Source organism: Lycorma delicatula, chromosome 12 (genome assembly GCF_047948215.1).
Source record: "Lycorma delicatula isolate Av1 chromosome 12, ASM4794821v1, whole genome shotgun sequence".
NCBI lineage: Eukaryota > Metazoa > Arthropoda > Insecta > Hemiptera > Fulgoridae > Lycorma > Lycorma delicatula.
Window position 1 is genome coordinate 24,840,607 of NC_134466.1, and position 20,871 is coordinate 24,861,477.

General features: G+C 29.3%; 1 protein-coding gene across 2 annotated transcripts in view; it reads left to right on the forward strand.

The window, feature by feature from the left end:
- LOC142333277 (uncharacterized) overlaps nucleotides 1-20,871 on the forward strand; it is a 54,463-nt gene that overhangs the window by 10,994 nt on the left and 22,598 nt on the right. The window contains exons 2-4 of one of the 2 annotated variants that reach the window (XM_075380288.1): nucleotides 6,103-6,302; nucleotides 18,726-19,289; nucleotides 20,393-20,485. In XM_075380288.1, coding sequence (XP_075236403.1) covers nucleotides 18,747-19,289; nucleotides 20,393-20,485 — 636 coding nt within the window. In that variant the 5' untranslated portion in view covers nucleotides 6,103-6,302; nucleotides 18,726-18,746. Of the gene's footprint in view, nucleotides 1-6,091; nucleotides 6,303-18,725; nucleotides 19,290-20,392; nucleotides 20,486-20,871 lie in introns of those variants that run through there. The other variant, XM_075380289.1, reaches the window with a different exon arrangement.

Below are 20,871 nucleotides of genomic sequence, written 5' to 3' on the forward strand. Positions count from 1 at the left end.
TATTAACTCATTATTCAGTTTTTACCACGGTCTCTTGTCTTCATCATATTTATTATAAGATGAAGAAAAAGGTAAGATGCCAGTTGTATAATTTTCATTGTGAAGACTACTGCATTTGAAAAAGAGACTTTGCAATGCCTCCAACATTGAGTATATGGTAAGTCAGAGTGTACAATGGTAAACATGTTTGAAGCAAATTTGAGACCAATGTTGGACAATCACATTTTGTATAGAAGGGGGAATGTTATAAAAGTATACCCCATCCTTATGTTAAAGCCTAGACATCTGTAAATAAATAATGAAATAAAATTTAAAAATAAATCCAAAATCTCTTGCATTATCAACATGAGTTAGAACGATGTTATTAGTTGTAAAACTACGGTAAGTAGATTTTTTTTTGTTGAGTGAATAAGAGAATAATTCTCTTCTTCAAAGAAAAATGTAATTATTACATTTTCCCTTATTCATATCTAGATCAATCGCCTTTAATGCACCAATTAAATATACAATCTGCATAATCTCAAAGCATAATCATTCAATTAAAAAATGTCTACAACATTCACAAACATTAAATAACTTGAATTCTTGATAATGGATGACAAGTGTTTGCAGTTAATAAAAACAGTGGAGTACTAATTTATTGGGACCTGTCATTTTCAATCAGGTAACTATGACAGAATCTCCTGGTGCAAAATTTATACATAAAGATTTACGATTTTTCTTCAATTAATGATATGGTAGCTGGAATCCTTTTCTAAACTGATTTATTTTGTCTGTGTCATATTAACAAAATTATGAGGTGGTAGTGTACATATCTAATGAGCAAAGTCAAGATCGTAAATTTTCTTGAATGAATCCCACCACTGTTTTTATCATCAGTCGCCTATCTCAGCAAATCATCAATTACCATCAAAAATATTTAAAATGAAAGTACTCACTGCAATATGACACCTTTATTTACTCTAAACCTCTGTCAACTTTCCTGGGTGAATGTCTTGCACTCTTACATCTCTTTAGCAAGGTTTATTATTTTCTTTGGCAAGTTATATCTCATGGTTTTCAAGATATTAACATTTTCTTAAATATTTAACCAAGATTTTCCTTCCATCTTTAAATTCATTAAGCCTGTGTCACATCTCCCATCAGCCAGTTCTGCCTTTCTCATCTTTTCTATAATACCTCTTAACGCTTCTTTTATCCTTAAGCGTGTACCTTTTCTGATAAACTGTATATACCACTTTTTCACCAATCTACAATCAGTATTATCTTTTTTTTAATTTGCTATCTTAACTGCCATGAATTTCTGTGTCATAGTGGTAGTGTCTGTCTTTTGTCTGAAGTTTCCAGATACAAGTATCGGATCATTACCGTTGTATTATTAGGCCTAGAATAAAAAATGATTCTTATATCACGCTGTTTTTTTTTATTTAAAAAAAAGTATTTTATTGACAACAGGATTCAGTTACAATAATTATAGTCTACAGAACTTAATTTTGTAAAGTATAGAAACAAATGCTGAACTGTTATTGTGATTTTTTTTTGTTTCTTAAATACACATCTGTTATGAAATGACTCATTTCAGTTAACAGAGTACATTTGTCTTGTGAACTGCTTGATTTCATAGCCAGATTTGTTTTTAATATATTTAAAATTATCCTGTTGTAAAAATTAATGATTCACTGACTGACTCTTTTTATATTGGAGTCATTTTTACATAGACAGCAAGGATAAGATGTAGAAAAAGAAAGCTTTTAAAAGTGCTACCAAAGAGAGATGAGTCAGTGTATATCCAGTTGTTTTGACTAATTGTTTGGAAACTGGCTAAATACTAACACTAAACTCATTTTGAATTTTTTGTATGTTCTAGCTGCTTGGTAATAAACTTAAAATATTAATTTTATCTTTTTTTTGATGTAATTGTTATCAATTTATCCTTTATATAATGATTGTTTAATTTTTCATATTCCCTACCTAAATCAGCATACTTCTGTGGTACTAAACTGGTTTCTTCTGTAGAAATATTTAAATCAAAGGAATCGTTTAATTTACTGGGAACTGACTCTACTATTGTTTTAAATTGGTTCCTTTGTGCTACTCGATAATTTTTGAACTGTAAGAGAGGAAATTCCAACTGCTAAACAAGCTTTATTCACAGACTTGATTATAACACATTGAGGCTCAAATATATCTTGACATTCCGGTTTGCTTTCTGTATCGTCTTGTGATTTTTGTATTTTGTTTAAGCATTTTGTACACAGTGCTCTGTCTGGAATTAACTTTAAATTTGGTTTGGTTATTGAAAGTGTCAAAGAGATATGATATGAAAATATTTATCTAAATAATCTGTTTTATGAAAAGCACATATATTTTTTTCAGTACATCCACTTCTTAAAGATATCAATGTTATTTGCTCTTCAGTAAACTCTAGAATATTGTGCAATACTAAAGATCTGTTGTAAGTCAATTTGTGACATATTGTTTCAGTGTGAATGCCAATTGAACACTCCATAATCCATTTCTATAAAGTGCAAGGGTTCTTAACATTAACAATACAGTTAGTATAAATTATAAAACTACCAATTGCACCTCACTTTGTCTTATCCCAGTTTTTCTACAGCTAAAATAAAAGTTTCTCAAATTAATAAAATTAAAAATAAAATTTATTGCATAAATAAGTTCATTGCTATTTATAAATAAGTGGTTAAATAATACTTAACCACAGTATTAACACTAGCAACAATACAAGATATGACACTGAAATCAAAACAGTAACTGAGCCTTCTACAATGTTTACATTCAGGATTACACAAACATTCATGTCCATACATGTGTATTTACTTTTGTGTTTGTGAGTCATACTTTAAGTAACAAACCATCCAGAATATAAGCCCTATTATAGTCATATCAAAATATTTTGTATAGTAGACCTACATTATTATCTGAAAAAATACATGCTGAAAATTTTTTGGATACATTGTTAATAGTTAGAAGGAATGTTGTTTTTAGTGGTTTTGATGGCTTCATTACTCGTCAACCTGTTTGAGTAACAAGTACATAAAAAGTACTTACTGCTGTAAAGATTTCAGATTTTTGCCTCTGTCCCACCTGTGGTTTTTGGGCACCAACAATGAGACATTTACAAAAATCTTACGAATCGGTTGCCATTTTCTTTTTAATGAAGGGCACTCTGTAACAATCCAATTTTTTTTATAAGTACTGCTAGTACCTAAGAGTTAAAAGGTAAAAAACAGTCCTGTTACCCTTAGCCCTTCATTTATTCTGGGCCTAAAATTTAAAAAAAAAATACAATTTGTAAATGACGTGTAACTTCATTAAACATTACTAGATTTGGTTATGTAGCAAAATTAATTTTGAGTACATTAAGATGAAGTTCCAACTTTACTCTTTCGAAAAAGCACTTTTTGACCTCTGTAAGATGTAAAATAAAAGAATGTTTCATGGAGAAAGTGACAAAAATGTGTTTTTACCTGTTGCAAGTTAGAAAATAGTCTATTACTCTAGAAACATTTTTTAAAAATATAAAAAATATTCTTTAGCCACTACAAGGTGGTTAGTTATCAGATACCAAATATCATCAAAATCAAAAATAATGATGCAGTAAAATTTTTGAAAATTTGTTGAATTAAAATTGAATACCCTGGAAGATCCCTAATTCTAAGCGCACACATTTTACTTAAGTTCACCATTAACTTAACAAATATTTTTTAATTTATCGTCTTGTTCCTAAGAAGTAGAATGTAGTTATTTAACTCATCAGTTGTGCCGGTTATAACCTTCCAAATATTGTGGCACCATTATAATACACAAGTACCATAATTGCACATGTCTAAACTAATCGGTCATGTTTAAACATGTTCGGTTACATATTACAACATTGTAGATAGACATTGCTATCACTGCCTATAATCAGTCTGTGTCTAGTTAATAGTTTGGAACTCATCCGTGAATACTTATTAATTTTGTAATCTGGTTTTGGGTTTACCAAGAAACAATGTTAACCATACACATGAGCATCCATCATTCACATGACTGTGAAGTTAATCCCTCAGATACTGCCACCCAAAAGTAACAATGCAAAGCTGTGCCTATTTATGAAAAAATGAGCCTGTTTGTTTAGCATCATTTGTTCTTTAGACAATTTTCTTCAATTTTTAGACATCTTTTTTTAGGAAATATTTATGAATATGATCGGTCAAAGTTATTTAAAATTATTTTTATTCCTATTATCTATTTCGATACAGTCATCTACGTGATTTATTCTCTTATTTTTATCAATTTCAAAAGTAAATTTCAATTCATTATGGTAAGAATTTAACTTGTTCAAAATTATTAAATGTTCATTTTATATAATGGTCTTCAGACCACAAAAATATCATCAACTTACCTAGTTCAAAGTGAAATATCATGAACATAAGTAATGCTATAAACAATTTTACTTTTTGTAAAACAAATCTCAGATATGATGGCTGACAATGGAGAGCCCATTAGTAAGGTATTTTCTTGAGTATAAAATTTATCATCAAACTTAAAATAATTCTGTTGGCAAATATTTTTATTAACGATAATATTATCAATAAATAAAGGGTCTTCATGATTTTGTATTAATTTATTTTTTATTATGTTGATTGTTTCATTTATGGGTATGCTAGGAGTACATGTTACTTATGTCATAACTAACGATCCTGGTGTTATCCCCAATTTTTAAATCTTTTAATTTATTTACAAGTTTGTATTCATTCTTTATGTTATATTTATAATCCAAATTCATTTTGATTCTAAGTATTTTATTTATTATTTGAGAGATGATGTAAGAAGGGGCAGTTGTGAAATTAATTAAAGGTCGCATAGGTATATCAGGTTATGTATTTTTGGTATTCCAGGTAATACTTTATATCTTTCATCAGAATTTTCATCCTTTACAGCTTCACACTTGGCTTGTGAAATGATTCCGCTCACCTGATCTTTACTGACGACCATGTATTTACTCTTTTTGGTGTTTAGACTTAAGCCATATTTCTCACATGTCATGAAAACTTGATATAAGAATATTTACAAATATGCTGCTCATAGTATTTATTTGTTCCTTTTTTTTTAATTTTACCATTTTTTTAACAGTTCCATAAATGATTATTTTGTATTATCTCAATCATGCATCTTTTTCATCTCTCTTACTTATCTTTTCATTTAGGTGAGGTTCCTTTTATAACTCAACTTTTGTTACTTTCTATTCTTGTACCCAAGAGACTGAATCAAATTTTCTGTGTACTTTTATTCTCTTATTTCTGAATTTCTGCAAAATTCATTTTTTTTTTAAATTTTAAAATAAGTAAAGAATATCTTTAATCAGTAAGATTTTGAAAGTTGTCTTAAAAATATACATAAAAATGTAATATTCCATTTAACCAACTATAAATGACCAACCAACTAATATTTTATAAAAAATATTATTGAATGTTTTTAAAAAATAAAATTTTTAAATGTAATATTTTTGAGATAATTTTCAATATCCTTTTTGTAATCTGTGAAAATTATTTACAGGTGCTAAGCAGATGTCCTGAAACTTTTATATCTCATAATACTGACGGCACATATTTTCCAAAAATACTTTCTTATTCGGTTTAGTCTCATTTCATTATTCTAGATAAAATGACCAACCAACTAATATTTTATAAAAAATATTATTGAATGTTTTTAAAAAATAAAATTTTTAAATGTAATATTTTTGAGATAATTTTCAATATCCTTTTTGTAATCTGTGAAAATTATTTACAGGTGCTAAGCAGATGTCCTGAAACTTTTATATCTCATAATACTGACGGCACATATTTTCCAAAAATACTTTCTTATTCGGTTTAGTCTCATTTCATTATTCTAGATAAAATCCCTCCTGTACTGTGAAAAGACAGGATTCTGTATATTTCATTCTAAAAATTAAATGTGAATGCTAGTTTACATGTGCTGTAGAGAACCATTTCTCCACTGATTTTAAATGGTGTACAAAATTGATTGTTTTACAACAAAACATACTGTATTAATCTGTTATATCATTTTTGTTTTGTTTTATCAGGCTATCTGTTTCAGCTCTCTATTCTGGCTCTGTTGAACTGTTAAGCACCAGATTTATCAGAGGTAACATACAGAGTTGCTTTCTTTGAAAATAGTGGAGTTCACTACTTCACTACACTGTCAGTTCCTGTAATTATGGATTTGGAAGAAAAGGTTTAACCGATAATGAGGGAAAACTATGAAAGTGCTATTAGAAAAAAAATAATAAGCATAAGGTAAGAAGCATTATCAAATTCGGTACACTTGTTGGTAAACGGTTTTTATACTTTTCATATTAAGATTCATATTATTTTTCTGTAGTGTTAAATTTTATTTTAAATTCTAATAACATAAAACGCATCTAGTACAGAATATTGAGGTAAGACATACCTTAATCTTATCATGAAAGTAACTTTTTAGGATTCTCTATCCTCAGTCAGTTGAATTCATTTAATTCAACTGCATATTAAATAAAGATATTAAAAATTAGAAGTACTAAAATAAACCATATAATAAAAAGAAATGTTAAGTAACAAAATAAACATAAAACATATAGCGATTGAAAATGAATATGTTACTACTTTAATTAATAATATTATATTATTATAACTACCTTATAAACAATTACAATAATCAACGTGTGTCTTGTTACATAATACTTATATACAAGACACAAAAAAGTGAAATCATATACATAAAGTGTTTATATATTAATTATATCATTGAAAACATTACTAAAACTTACAGTAAAGAAGTATTTAAACCAGCATGCAAACCTAATAACCATATAATTAGATATTTAAAAAACCCAAAATAATAATAATAAAATCAACAACTTGTGTGGAATTAATAAAATTAAATGTAAATGATTGTGATATTCATAAAGGAAAAACAAAAGATCCTTTAAAACTAATAAATTAGTTTTTTCTAATATGGCAAACTATCTGATAACAATAAACATAATATTTCCGATGTAAATACAAATTTTGAAATATTAGAAATTAATAAAAATGACATAAAATTAATTATATTAGAAAAATATTATTTATATAAATAAAAAACAAAATTTCAATTTGATAAACCATCTGACAGTATTTAAAGAATACGGTCTTATAAAAACAATGAAGCAGCACTCATGTAATACATTAATATGCAATTTTCATTATAACATTATAGTAATGTAACAGACATTTCACCATTTTTAATATCTTTATTTAATATGCAGTTCAATTAAATGGATTCATCATGACTGAGGATATGGAATCCTGTAATAGTACTTTGATAATAAAATTATGGTAAAATGTTTACGTGATTTTTATATTAATAGAATTTAATTTATATTTAATTTAATATACAGAGTTTGTAAAACAAAATTCTGTATAATGTTAGTAAGAAGATAATTAACTTTCTTTGAAATTTTTCACATTTGATTAACAAATGAGAAAAATTTATCGGTTAAAAAAAAAGTTTTAGAAAATTCATTATCTAGGAATTTCCACAACGGTTTTATGTTATCTTTTACATCTCCATCTGGTATCAGGTTACCTTATTCTGGATACCTTAATTATATTCAATTGGCTGCACCTTTACATAATATTCTACCAAGTAAAAACAAAATAAAAATTAGTAATAGGGGCTGAGGAGACACCGATTGGGATCGGCAAAGAGTCATAAGGGAAGACACCTGTCTTGTGATGATCCTGATTGCCATACCAACCCTCTGTTCATAGCCATGATGGGCTTTACTGGAGATTGTCTTTTAGACCCTCTTAGCTTGATAACACAACACAGTCATCAATTCAGTCTCTGCCAGTATGCCATCGCTGGAAATACCTCAGCAGATATTTTCAACAGCTACAAGATTAGGAGAATAATTAATAGATTCGCAGAAGCACAATCCCCGCACCTTCTTCTAACACTGAAGGTTTTTGTCTACAGTTTGCCGGAGTTGAAAAAATGATAGCTGGGGGTCAGCTTGGAGTTTAACATCAAAGGGGGCATTAAAAAGCTGTTTTGGTTTGCTAGCAGATGATAAAAATCCCTCCAGTGATTGGTCACAAACATATTGAACAGAAACATTATGACTTCATTGAAACTATTTTGGACGATGAAGAGCATCCTGGCAATCATATTTTACAGTGGTCTCCATTAACTATATTTTTGTCTCTCTCCCTCTCTCTCTCTCTCTCTCTCTCTCTCTCTCTCTCTCGTACACACATACACACACACACACACACACACATATATATATATATATATTACACACACACATATATTATAAAATCTTTTTAATGATATTTGGTGTGATATCAGGTTCTGATTTTTACCTGTTTGTAACAGAACGCAAGGTTAGCGAGAGTTTATTATTTCACTACTAATTGCAGAACCTGGACAAGTATCCCTTGCTGGTGTGTCATTCTTTTATCGGGTGGGTCATTATTTATTTAGTGTGCGATTATAGATTTTATGTATTTTATTTATGGACGGATTTTGTATTTGCGTTCTGGTTCTTTAAACCGATGATAAATAATTGACTGGGGCTGATCGTGGGAGACTAGGTGTATATGAGCTTCGTACTCCCTGCATAATTACCTTTCATTCTGTCCTCTGGAGTCCTTTCGGTGCTAGCGCCTTTCAGCCTAACAGGAATTTGCCTTCTGGAGACCCTAGTGTTTGGAGGAAGCAATGTGTGCTCCCCTTTATTACCAGTTTGTATATAAAGTCCTAAAACTAAATACAAGTAAGATCTCATTTACAGAAATACTTTGGTCTGATTCTGCAGTTTATTAATGGTTAAACAGTTTTAGAAAATATAAAATACACAATCTTTTCGGTGTATCCCTTTGTCGGATCGAAACAAAATTTAACCCTGTGTACAAGTAAAACATATTGGGGGAATAGTATATGTTAAAACTTATTTTTTTAAAATATAAGACTAACAGTTACAACTTGTCATGAGTTTACAACATATGAGTAATGTTTAGCATAATTTTTTAACCCCGATAGTTATTTACAACCCCTGACGTAGGAGTTGAAATGGTAAAAATGTGATTTGCTTGAGAATTCATAACGTCATTGGTATTGAACCTATAACAGCAAAACTAGTGTCATTAAAAGGCCTAACTTAGTTTTATGAATTCTAAGAATAGATTAAAATTATACAGTTTACAGGGAACTATTTAATTTTTTTTTGTTTATAATGAAGAGTCAAGTTCATTGTTATAATTAATTTTTAAAAAAATACCTTATACCAAAAACGTTATTTGGTTCTATCATATCGTAGATGAATAAATTTTCAACATTTGGAAAAAATTATTATGTTTGTACATAGTGTAGAACAACAGATATAATTGATCTAGTTCATGAAAGCATGGAAAAAATAAATATGTGGAAAACAACAAAATAAAATTAACTGAACAGCATTTAAACACTAAAGTTCTCTCTGGATCAGAACTGCCCTACTCCATTTGTTACATCTTCCTGCTCTCGTTATGATGTTTCACATCAAAACTTTTTTTTTTTTAATGTGTTCCACTTTATGTTTCAGAGGTATATATACTTACACCAGAAAACATAAAATGTGTTTACATAAAACCATAATTATGTATAACAGCCGTACATAACAAATGCGTACGAATAAATAAAAAATAAGATGCTAACAGTATTACTATTTTCCAGTGATTCCTGTACTTCTGTGCTGTGAGTCTAACTTCTGCTCAGCACCATTACTGGTAATGGCTGTCCAGGGACAGCAGCAGGTCGGTTGAGGGTCAGCCATTGTAGGGATCCTAAGTAATATCCTGATTGCAGTAGCTTAGCTTTCTATCTTGTCAACAGGGCATCTGGGGATTTTGATCCAGGTTAGGAGGTTGGATGGCTGTGTGAATTGCCAGCCCACACTGCTTTAATGGTACTGGCTCCAAGAATTATGGAATTAAAAATTAATTAATTAATTAATTTTATTTAATTATTTAATTAAAAATCGTAGGCAGTTATGATTTTTTAATATAATACACATATTACTATTTTTATTCACTTAATTTCTTGTATAATATTTAGAAAATTGTTTTTAATTCTCATTTTGCAAGGTTTACATTAATACAAAACATGAGAATTTTTATTAACGAATTTCAATAAATATTAGTTGCACATACAAGTTGGAAATTGAAGATGATAGGCCTACTGTATCATTAGTTCAAAGTTACATTTTTAGGAATGTTCTTTATATTTCTTATTTACTGGTGCTTAAAAGATAATGTAGTTAAATTTTCATAATCGGTTATCTGGTGAGTGTCTAGATGACTTACTGTTTCCTTCCAGCCTATCAAAGCAAATACATTGAAAGTGATACAATATAGTACATTTGTTTAAAATTCTTTTTTTATATATTAGGTAATACAATAGCCCGATGCAATACCCAAACATCTGGGCTACAGCCAAAATTTTTTAAGTCTATGGCCAAAAATACAACAGAAATCACCTATTACTTTACAAAAAAAATCCAAAAAAAACACATTTTAGTATTTTATTTGTGTTTTACATAATTTATCTGTATTGAAAATAATTTACCCTCCCACCACTCATAGGCGATTATATAAAAACCAAATGGCACAGCAACTGATTATGCAGGGCTCAGGGGACCATCACCACAGATTCCCTGACTACCTCCCGCCAGGCAGAGCCGACTTCATCGAAGACCTGCTTACAGACCTGACAGCCCTTTTCAGGGCTACCCCACCAAACATACACTAACGGTCCTTTTTAGGGCCACCACTCCAAAAATCTGAAGAGCTCTTTTCAGGGCGACCATGACATTCTAAGGTGCCATGTGCCTTCAAAATCATTCGGCGATAATATGAAAGGTATTCTGGATGAATATAGCAAGATTCTTAAATTTAAACCACAACCAGTCCTACTTAAGTGTTAATTGACATAACTAGCTTTACAGTAACTCTATACTAAATGTAGAAAATTTATTAGAAACCATAATATCAGTGGAATTTAAGTAAAAGCTCTGAAAACATTTATAAATGATATATACTGGCTTCAAAAAGATTGGTTTGTCATTGTCATCAGGGTTTACCATAGTAATGTTAACCATTAACATAATGTTAACCATAAGGTAAGGTAACCTTACCTTATGTGAAGTGGTAAAAGAATGTTGAAGTAAATAAAGGTGGGTGATGACCTATTATAAACAATGCATTTTGTTAAGTATGAGGACAAAGTAAATTATAATCTTAAGAAAGTTATGATCAGCACAAAAAAGAATGGCATATTTTTCGTCATCAATGGAACAGGGATTTGTTGATTAAGGAGGATGGATCTTAGGTTAACATATTGGATGCAGAGCCGGTTAATTATGACCTTTACATGTATTTATATTTCTATAAATGACAGATATCGTTAGAAGAGGCAAAACTTTACAAGATAATCGTTTCTGTAACACATCAGTGGAAACGTGAACACTGGATAATGGGAACTTGTAACGCATGAAAATTACATGCGTTAAAAAATACCGCTATAATGTGTTAATCGATGTCAGAATTACACAATTTTTAACACAGGAAAGAGTAAAGAAGAGTTAAAATACTGAATTTAAAATGTCAAGAGTGCTACTCGTTAGCTACAAATACACTTAACCAAAATACATCTATAACAAAATGAAAACATATACTTAAAGGAGTTGTAGGAATCAGTATGATAGGTAGAGAGTAAAGGAAATGGATGTTTGACATATTTATAACCTAATTAATAAGTTTGAAATTGATATGGAGAAAATGAAATCCAAAAACATTCACATCGTAGAATGTGCCGGTATATTAAAGTAGGAGAAAAGGTGTTAAACTAGAGACCATACAGATGATGTCCAAGACTTCCGAAATGAGAGAGAAAATGATTTAGTAGGAGTGAAGAAACGGATGTTTGGTCGCAAAAAATGCTGCATTATATACGTTATAAAAATGTTTCTGAAAAATAATAAAACAGATAATTAAATGAGATTATTGAACTGTTGCTAGACAACAAAATTTTAGATTTTATTGTATTCATTCATAATTTAGACATTGACACAGTCATACGTATATTTAAAAATTTTATAATTTACTACACAAATTTCATTAACAAATACAAATTTCTTGGATAATCACGGATAAAATTACTCTTAGAGATATTTCTTCCAGACAAAGTAGGAAAAAATTTATTAAAGTATCTAAATTTAAAATTGTAGCATTATATATACTAGCTTAGAGTATTTCCAAGGGTATATATTATACATTGTAATCATGTTTAAACAGTGTATTAAATTAGTATATATTTGTATAATATTATATTATTTGAATTATAAAAATAATTATTATCTATGATCTAGTCACAATAATTTGTATAATATTATATTATTGAGAAAATATGAAAATCTATTCGTGTAGTATTTTATTCCTAAATTGATAATTATGAAAAATCGATTTTGTATATAATCTTATCATCAATGATTTGATAGAGTTGTGGATACAACTATATATAAAATTGAAATTAGGTGATATGAGAGATGTAATACACAGTCACTCATAAATCGCAAATAAATCAAATATGGCATAATAGTACATTTTATTTTGCTTCAAAAAATTAGATTTTTTTTCCATGAAGTCACAATTTACAGAAACACATTTCATCTGACCGGTGAACCAGTTTTTTCATTCTGTCAATGAAGGATTCTGGTAGGCTTTCCTTGATCCACAACCTCATTGCATTCTTCAGTTCATCACCTGAGATGAAATGAATAACCTTAATTACCCTCCTCTTTAATTACAATGAGCGAAACGTGATAAGTAGGAGGTCTAAATCTAAGGTCTGTATGTATTGTTCAAACCTGGCTTCCAAGTCTTATACTAAGCATTATGTATAAATTCTGATAAAATATAATTAATTTCAATGTGTACTTAGTATTTAACAAAGGATAGGCAGCATTTCATTGTTCTAAATGGCTACTAGCATTTTCTATGGTTGTGTCTTGCACTTCGCTTGTACAAGAATAAGTTTTTCAATAGGTATATTATTATCAGTTTTTGTGGGTTTTAATTTGTTTTATTTTGAAGTTATAGTTCAAGATATTTTTATTTTGCCTATTGGTAGTAAATCCATTTTTTGGAATTCATTTTCAAGTAAATTGAAAATTTGTGTGATCCACAATCCATTGTTTTTTTATTACTTCCTTGTACAAGGTAAAGTATTATGATCGTGAAAAATTTCGGTTTCCAGATTTTAACAGAAATATCCATTTTGACCATCCCTAAATCCACTTTGACTAGTTTTGGTATGGCATCTGTACATACTTATGTATACATCTCGCATAACTCAAAAATGATTAGCCGTAGGATGGTGAAATGTTTGATTTGGGACTGCTGTAACATCTAGTTGTGCACACCTCCCCTTTTGATTGCAATCGACAGAACCAAAAGTGTCAAAAAAAGCCCAAATCCAAAAAAAAAAATGGATTTTGGTATTTTTCTCAACTGCAGTAATAAGCCCTCATTCAGAGCTTTTCAACAATATGTTATAAGTGGTACTTTTCACTGGTCCTATAGTTATAGCCAAATAAAATTTTAATTAATGAAATATTGGATTTTAGGGAGGGCACATCGGTTTGAATCAGACTTCATCTCCTTTTATTTTTAACTTCTTTTTTTAATTTACATATATTTATTTATTAACCACTAAAAAAAATCTTTACGATGAATAATGATTCAATAACAACAAAAAAAAGAAAAAATATAAGTTTTTAATGAATTAAAATTTTATGTACTTTTTATTAAGTGTAATGCAATTTAATAGGCGTACAAGGAAGTGATGAGATTTTTCATTGTTATTTCTCTTCCTGTCATTTCAATCGCTTGAATTATGTGATTTCTGTAATTTTTGCCTCCAGTGTTTTTAATTTCTTTGGCTCTTTGGTTTATTGCTGCTTCTAATAGTTTAATTCCTAAATCTTTAAGGTACTTCGAACGATGTTAATCACTTCCGAATTGCTACTTTGTATTGTAAATTACTTCGTATTGTAGTTATTATTACTTTGTCTTGTATATTTCAAAATATTTTGAATTCACTCATTTTAGATTAGGTACTGTTGACACTACAAATGCTCACTAGTAACTGTTAACCGATAACCTAAAAACAAACTAAGTTAGGTAACTTCATAACCTAAAATCAAATTTATTTGCCTATTATCCTAGAAGAACCTAGATTTCTATAGGTTAACCCCCCTGGTTGATCTAGTAGTGAAATAGTGTCTTCCCAAATCAGCTGATATGAAAGTTGAGAGTTCTAGCGTTCAAGTCCTAGTAAAGGCAGTTACTTTTATACGGATTTGAATACTAGATCGTGGATAACGGTTTTCTTCAATGGTTGGGTTTCAATTAACCACACATCTCAGGAATGGTCGTCGAACTGAGACTGTACAAGACTACACTTGATTTACACACTCATACATATCATCCTCTGAAGTAATACCTGAATGATAATTCCTGGAGGCTAAACAGGTAAAAGAAAGAAAGGTTACTGACCTGGATCCTTCGTGACCCAGGTAAGAAATCTTTCTCTTCAAACTGTTTATTACAAAAAATATGACATACTTTTTGCCAATTGTGATTGAATCCTGTTCTTAATGTTTAATTGTAAAATACCTAAAAGGTTAAAAACTTTTGAAAATGAATAATTGAAAAAAATAATAATTGTGATTTCTGGGATCATGTGGACCCGAGCTTTGTACTCTGTGTTAATATTGTATTTCAAAAAATTAACACAGCCATTCTCAAAAACAAGAAACATTTTCTGATAGGTTTATTAGAAAAAGTGAAAATTAAAGCCATCATTCTGTTAACTGTTGGCAATAATGAGGGACATTATTATTCTGTAATAACTATTCATTACTTTCAGACATAGTAACTCTGACTGATCCCTGTTGCACTTGTTGCTTACATGTATCACAATTGAATTTTTTTATATGTAAAATGAATTTCTGAAAACATCTTTTCTTAGACATAAAATAACAAGGTTGGAGTAATTTAAATTTTTTTTCACTTTTGAATGAAAATTTGAACCTAGACTGATCCAGGAGGAATCATATAACCTCTCGCTATTTGTTTTAGAAGAATTTTACAGTACTTGTTCAGCAGATCGAAAGTGGATGCTAACTCTTTTGAAGATCACTTTTATTTACTGTTAGTGTATATGACTTTACTGCAATATAAATTTACAACATATATGTTGTTACTATTTTAAAAGGATTTAAAGCCTGGTTTTACTTGTAGTTACTTCAGCCTGTTAGTTTGACCTTATAAGCATTCCCCAAATAAGAAAACTGTAGTCCCTGGACAAAGGAATGGTTTTCTTATTTTCCACTTGGTGGAATACCAAATTCAGATATATCTGTGATGCATGACATCACAATGAATAACATTTTTTTTTTATTTCTTCTGTTTCAATAATTTGATTTGTAGTTTACATAATTTCATGATTATAAAAATTTTCATTCTGCATTAACTTATTTCACTTTGTCAAAATCGATTCAAGAGCCTTTAGCAAATTTTCTGCCAGGCCTGTTTGTGATTTTGGGTCGAAAATCTTGAAACTCACCTTGCAAAGTCCGCAGACCCTACATGCTTTGTAGTAATAGAACGGGTACTTTTTTGGCTGGTAGCCATTTCCAAAAAAATTTCATCAACCATAAGGTGCTGATTGTCTTCAGTGAGGTCACAGATTGATAAAGAATGTTGCCATCTAATACACTTGTCTTAAATATTGTGACTCTTTCTACATCTGGCTATTTGACTTATTTCCTGGTCCGGTTATAGACTTTGGTACATGATAATGTCATATCCCCAAAATGCATATGCAGTCTAGTCAAGATTTTGCAGGTATTTATGCTCTAATTTGTGAGAAATTTAATGGTAGTGTCTTGTGCTATGACATTTTGACCTTATCCTGGGATAGGTATTGCTAACCAGAGACACATAGATGCCTAGGCGAGGGGAATGTCCATCCCCTTCCACCAACTCTATTTTTAATTTCTTTCATCAACAACACATGTACGTATGTGAGCTGTGAAAGCAGAAGTCAGTTTATATTTATTGATTCTTGTAATTTTTCAAACCAAAATATCATCATTCATAACTGTATTACGAAAAAAAATTTGCATTTGCATAAAGTATCATTGTTTAGAGCTCACGATTAGGTAAATGTAATAGAAGCAGGGTTATTAACATAAATGAAAAAGGAAAACTACTGGTGATCAGAGGAATATTGATTTCCTATGAGAATTTTAAAAATATTTTTACCTCTTAATTTGTGTAGTATATGTATATATTATTATTACTAAAATATAATAAATACATATGTATATATTTACTATTACACCAAGTTTATTTTTATACTCTATGAATATGTTTGTACATAAATGTTGTTTGCTTAAAATTTGGGAAGTAACCTGATCGGAAAAGATTTTCTTTAATCATTGTTTTTATTAAATTCTGAGGATGGGTTTAGAAGTATATTTATCCAGATAAATTATTTTCTGATAGCGATAGCCTTATAAGTTAAGTTATAATGTAGCTTAAACAGATAGTATGTTATATAATTATATTTCTATGTAGTTTTATTTTTGAGTTATTGATTAAATCACATTATGTATAAAATAATATTTAACTACCATAAATGAAATTAAGAAAAAAGAATGAATTCTATTTTGTTATATATTTAATTTATAAAACTGTGGTGACTGCAGAAAGTTAATAAGGAATTATATATTTAGACGGGAGAATATTCTATTAACAGAAATGGAAGTGTTTTTGTAATTTAGGAGATAAAATTGCAAAGAATTCATTACTTAATATAGACTTTAAAAGGAAGATAGATAAAAAAAAATCTGCTATCAAATACAGATTTTAGAATTAGAAGCAGATGCTTGAAACACTTAATGTAGATTGTAATACTTACGGCAGTAAAACACATGAACAGGTAAAACTGTACGGAAAAGGATAGAGATGTATGAAATGTGGGGTACTAAAGGAGGTCATAGAAAATCAAATGTAACCATCAACCTCATGTTTGCTGTACATAATCTAAATTGAAAAATCTTTGATGACATCAAATGATTAAATTTCCCATACATCTGGTTCGATGAAAATGCATAACCTGTAAATAGTTAAACAACAAACCAAAGTCAGGTTTATTTGAAATAATGAAATTTGAAATTTTCAACTGCTTTCTTCATTGAATGTAAATTGCAATTCATATCATATGAAATACATTTGATATTTGCTCTGCAAATAAAACTTCGGTCTGTTGATGAGAGAAACTTGCTGTTTTATGAGCACCAACCATTACTATCATGGGGAAAGCAACTTAACTAAATGGGATTTTGTTAACAGTTTCCAAAATCAAATTTATATGATAATAAAAGATGACCATTTATAAAATTTTGACGCTTATCATATTCTTTTTATTCATTAGCTAAAAAAGAGAGGCTTTTCAAAGATGACTCTTTCACCTCATCTTTGAATTGAATCGACCAGCATTCAAATTTTTCAGGTTTGAGAAATGGTAGTAATTTATGGGTGTCAAATATGGCACATGTAAAAGCGCTCTGGGGTAAAAGACAAAAGATTGGGTTATAGTTTCTGTGGACTTTATTCATATAATTTACTAAAAATCAAATTCTCTACAAGTCTTGTTTTAAAGCTGAATGTGTTTATCACCTATTTGAAAGGGTTATTTTACACTAAACATAAGTGTTTTTTGACTCCAATCTTTTATCTTTAACCTGAAATTTTATGAAAATGACTAAAAATACAACTTTGGAGTTTATTTTTTTTCAATTTTTCAGGTTGGAATTTATATAAATCCACCAAATTGATTCCATAATTAGGGTACCAAGAATTGCAGACCGATTTAATTTTACTGAAGAAGCCAAATCAGGGGGAAATTATTCGCAAGCCCATACTCAACTATAAAGCATTTCTGATCCTCTGTATGAGCTTTCTTCTTTATTTTTACTAGTAGAAATTGTTGCAACATGGCCTGTAAGTTTGTTTACATTCTTCATAACTCCTACTTTGGATATATATATATATATATAATCTCCTGTATTTGTGTGTGTGGGGCACACATATTCCTTTTTTGAATGTAATTTGTTTAGTTTGTTGTTTGTAAATTTGTAGTTAAGGTTCCTTTTAAATATGGTTTTAAAAAAAATTTGATACAAGTACTGAAGGATTTACAAAGAATGAAACAAACTTTCAGCTAAATATGAAGAAAAAAGTAAATGGTGGTAGTAAAGAAGAACGTTCATATAAACAGAAGGTCAGAAATGCTATGTGTAGTTGATTCAGCTAGTATTGCTGATCTACTTTTCTTATGAGCAACAAGTACATGGAATCATATAATTTATACTTGCTGGATTTCAGCAGATTTTGATAAAATATTAAATTTTATAACTGAATTAAATTCAGAGTTTGGTAGAAGTCAACAGCATTATTATACTTTTACAACTAGAAGAATTAATTATTTTTGACAAGATTATTTTACAGAAGTATATTTTACTTTTCCAGCTATTAGCCAGAGAAACCTTATCAAATCCTCTTTCTGTAGCAAATTCTGTATTTCAGGTGCAGCAGAATACGATAAAAATGCAACAATCACAACAGAATTCATGTCATTCTTCGTTAATGGTGTCTCAACAGCAACCATCATCACAACCTTGCTCATGTCTTCCAAATCCATCAGTAACGGAGTGCATGGACTGCAGTTATGCTCCTGAAGTTGTAAATGAACCTGTGAAAAATTGTGGATGTGCAGTAGCTGTCAATAACAAGGTTGAACAAGTTTGCTCACACAGTCCTAAAGTACCATGTGAGCTAACTTGTTCAACCGATAGATGGTTACCTTTGAAAACTCGGCAACCATCACAAGGGCCTTGTTCAAAGCATTGCATGAATGGACGATGTGCTAAAATGAATTCATTTGCATATGGTTCAAGTACATTACAGCAATTTTCATTTCCAGCAGTGAACAATCAAAAACAAAACAGATCAATATTACTAAAAAACTGTATACCATCAAATTTATCTAGGATGTGTGTATCTGATATGCAGGAGGCACATAGTATGAAAAAATCACAAAATCAGTTTCAATCGATGGCAGCATCCAGTTTACCAAGAAGACAACAACAGGTAACAAATTTTTCATGAAATAAAAATAGATTTAGTTAATTAAGGTAAAATTCACTAATATGAGGCCAAAGAAACAACCAGAAATTTATTCTGTGCGAGCTTTATTGGCAGTCGGGATATAGTGGTTATTATTGAAAATGCATTTGGACACGTTTCCCAATTTTCTATTCTTTCTGTAGCCCGTGTTGAAAAATGTATTTAAAAAAAGTATATTACAATTATCTTTGACTATTAAGCACATGAGTTTGATAGTGAGTTTTTGTTGTCTATTTCTGATTGATTTTGATGATTCTTGATATATGAGTATATAAATACATGCACACAAACAATCCCTATTCTCCTGTAACTGGACAGCTCTGTGCAACTACGTCTTTACAATAAGATAACTTTGACAAAGTGCACAACACAAGAAAATATTAAATAAATAAATTTTTTCTCTTTAGGAACATACTGATGTGACCTAATGACAAGTAGCTTTTGAATGTGATGTATTGGCTTTGATAATATTGCTATTTGTTTCTTTCCACTTCAAAAAAGAAATGAATGCGGTTGAAAAAATTAATCTATTGCAGGAATCATTAGTAAGAAAAAGTAAAATTTGCTGTTAACACGCTCAAGAAAGATTGCTGTTTTCTAATATTGTCATTTTTAATATATTTAGTCCTCCAACTTAAAGTAAATTTATTTTACATACATTGTGTAGTATTCTCTAACAATTTCATTTTAAGTTAATGGATTATTTTACAACAAAAATACTTTATAACCTGTTAATGTTAATTATATGAATTGTTATAATATTACTATTAAGAATTATAGTTGTTATTTAATTATATTTATCTGTTAATGAAGTATAAAATTTATTAATGTGATACATAGTGGATGTAATGGCATTCATTTTATTTTTCTAATTTAACATTCATTCCAAGTAGTTAGTATTAATACCGATTACTGAATGGCCAAATAGAATTTCATATTATAGTATCAGTATAATAACTGGGTTACAAATATGTGAATATTAATTTAACCACTTTATTTTAGTCTAATAATTAATTTTAAATAAATTTTTTATACAATACAAATTTTTTGTTCTGTTTCATTTTCAGAATGGAAATGACTGTTTGTCTGCAAAAAAATATTGTTTAGTTTGTGGAGTTGAAGTGAAAACTGGAAATAAATTTGGAAGTTCATTTGCAAATGTAAGACTTAAAAAAATTTATATAAGTTATATTCAAAATATCACTACAGATTTCTTTTGTCTCCACTAAATTTATTAAAATGAAGAAGAGGAATATTTTAGTACAGTAATTTCAAACAATACATTTTGAGTAAAAGGATATCAGGACTGGCAATATAACATAAGCAAGTTTAAAGAGTCAGTACAGATTAGAAAATGTATAAGAGCCTACTTACTTATACTGAAATTTTAAGATGCTGGCTGTAATACAGAGTGGAAAAAAGATTAACAGGGTTTTAAAGCTACTTAATATATCTAATCTTAACTTACAATAATAAATCACAGGTAAAATGAAAGAGTAACTCTTTAAGTTTTTTGTAACTATTCAATGTGAGCACGTTTTATCAT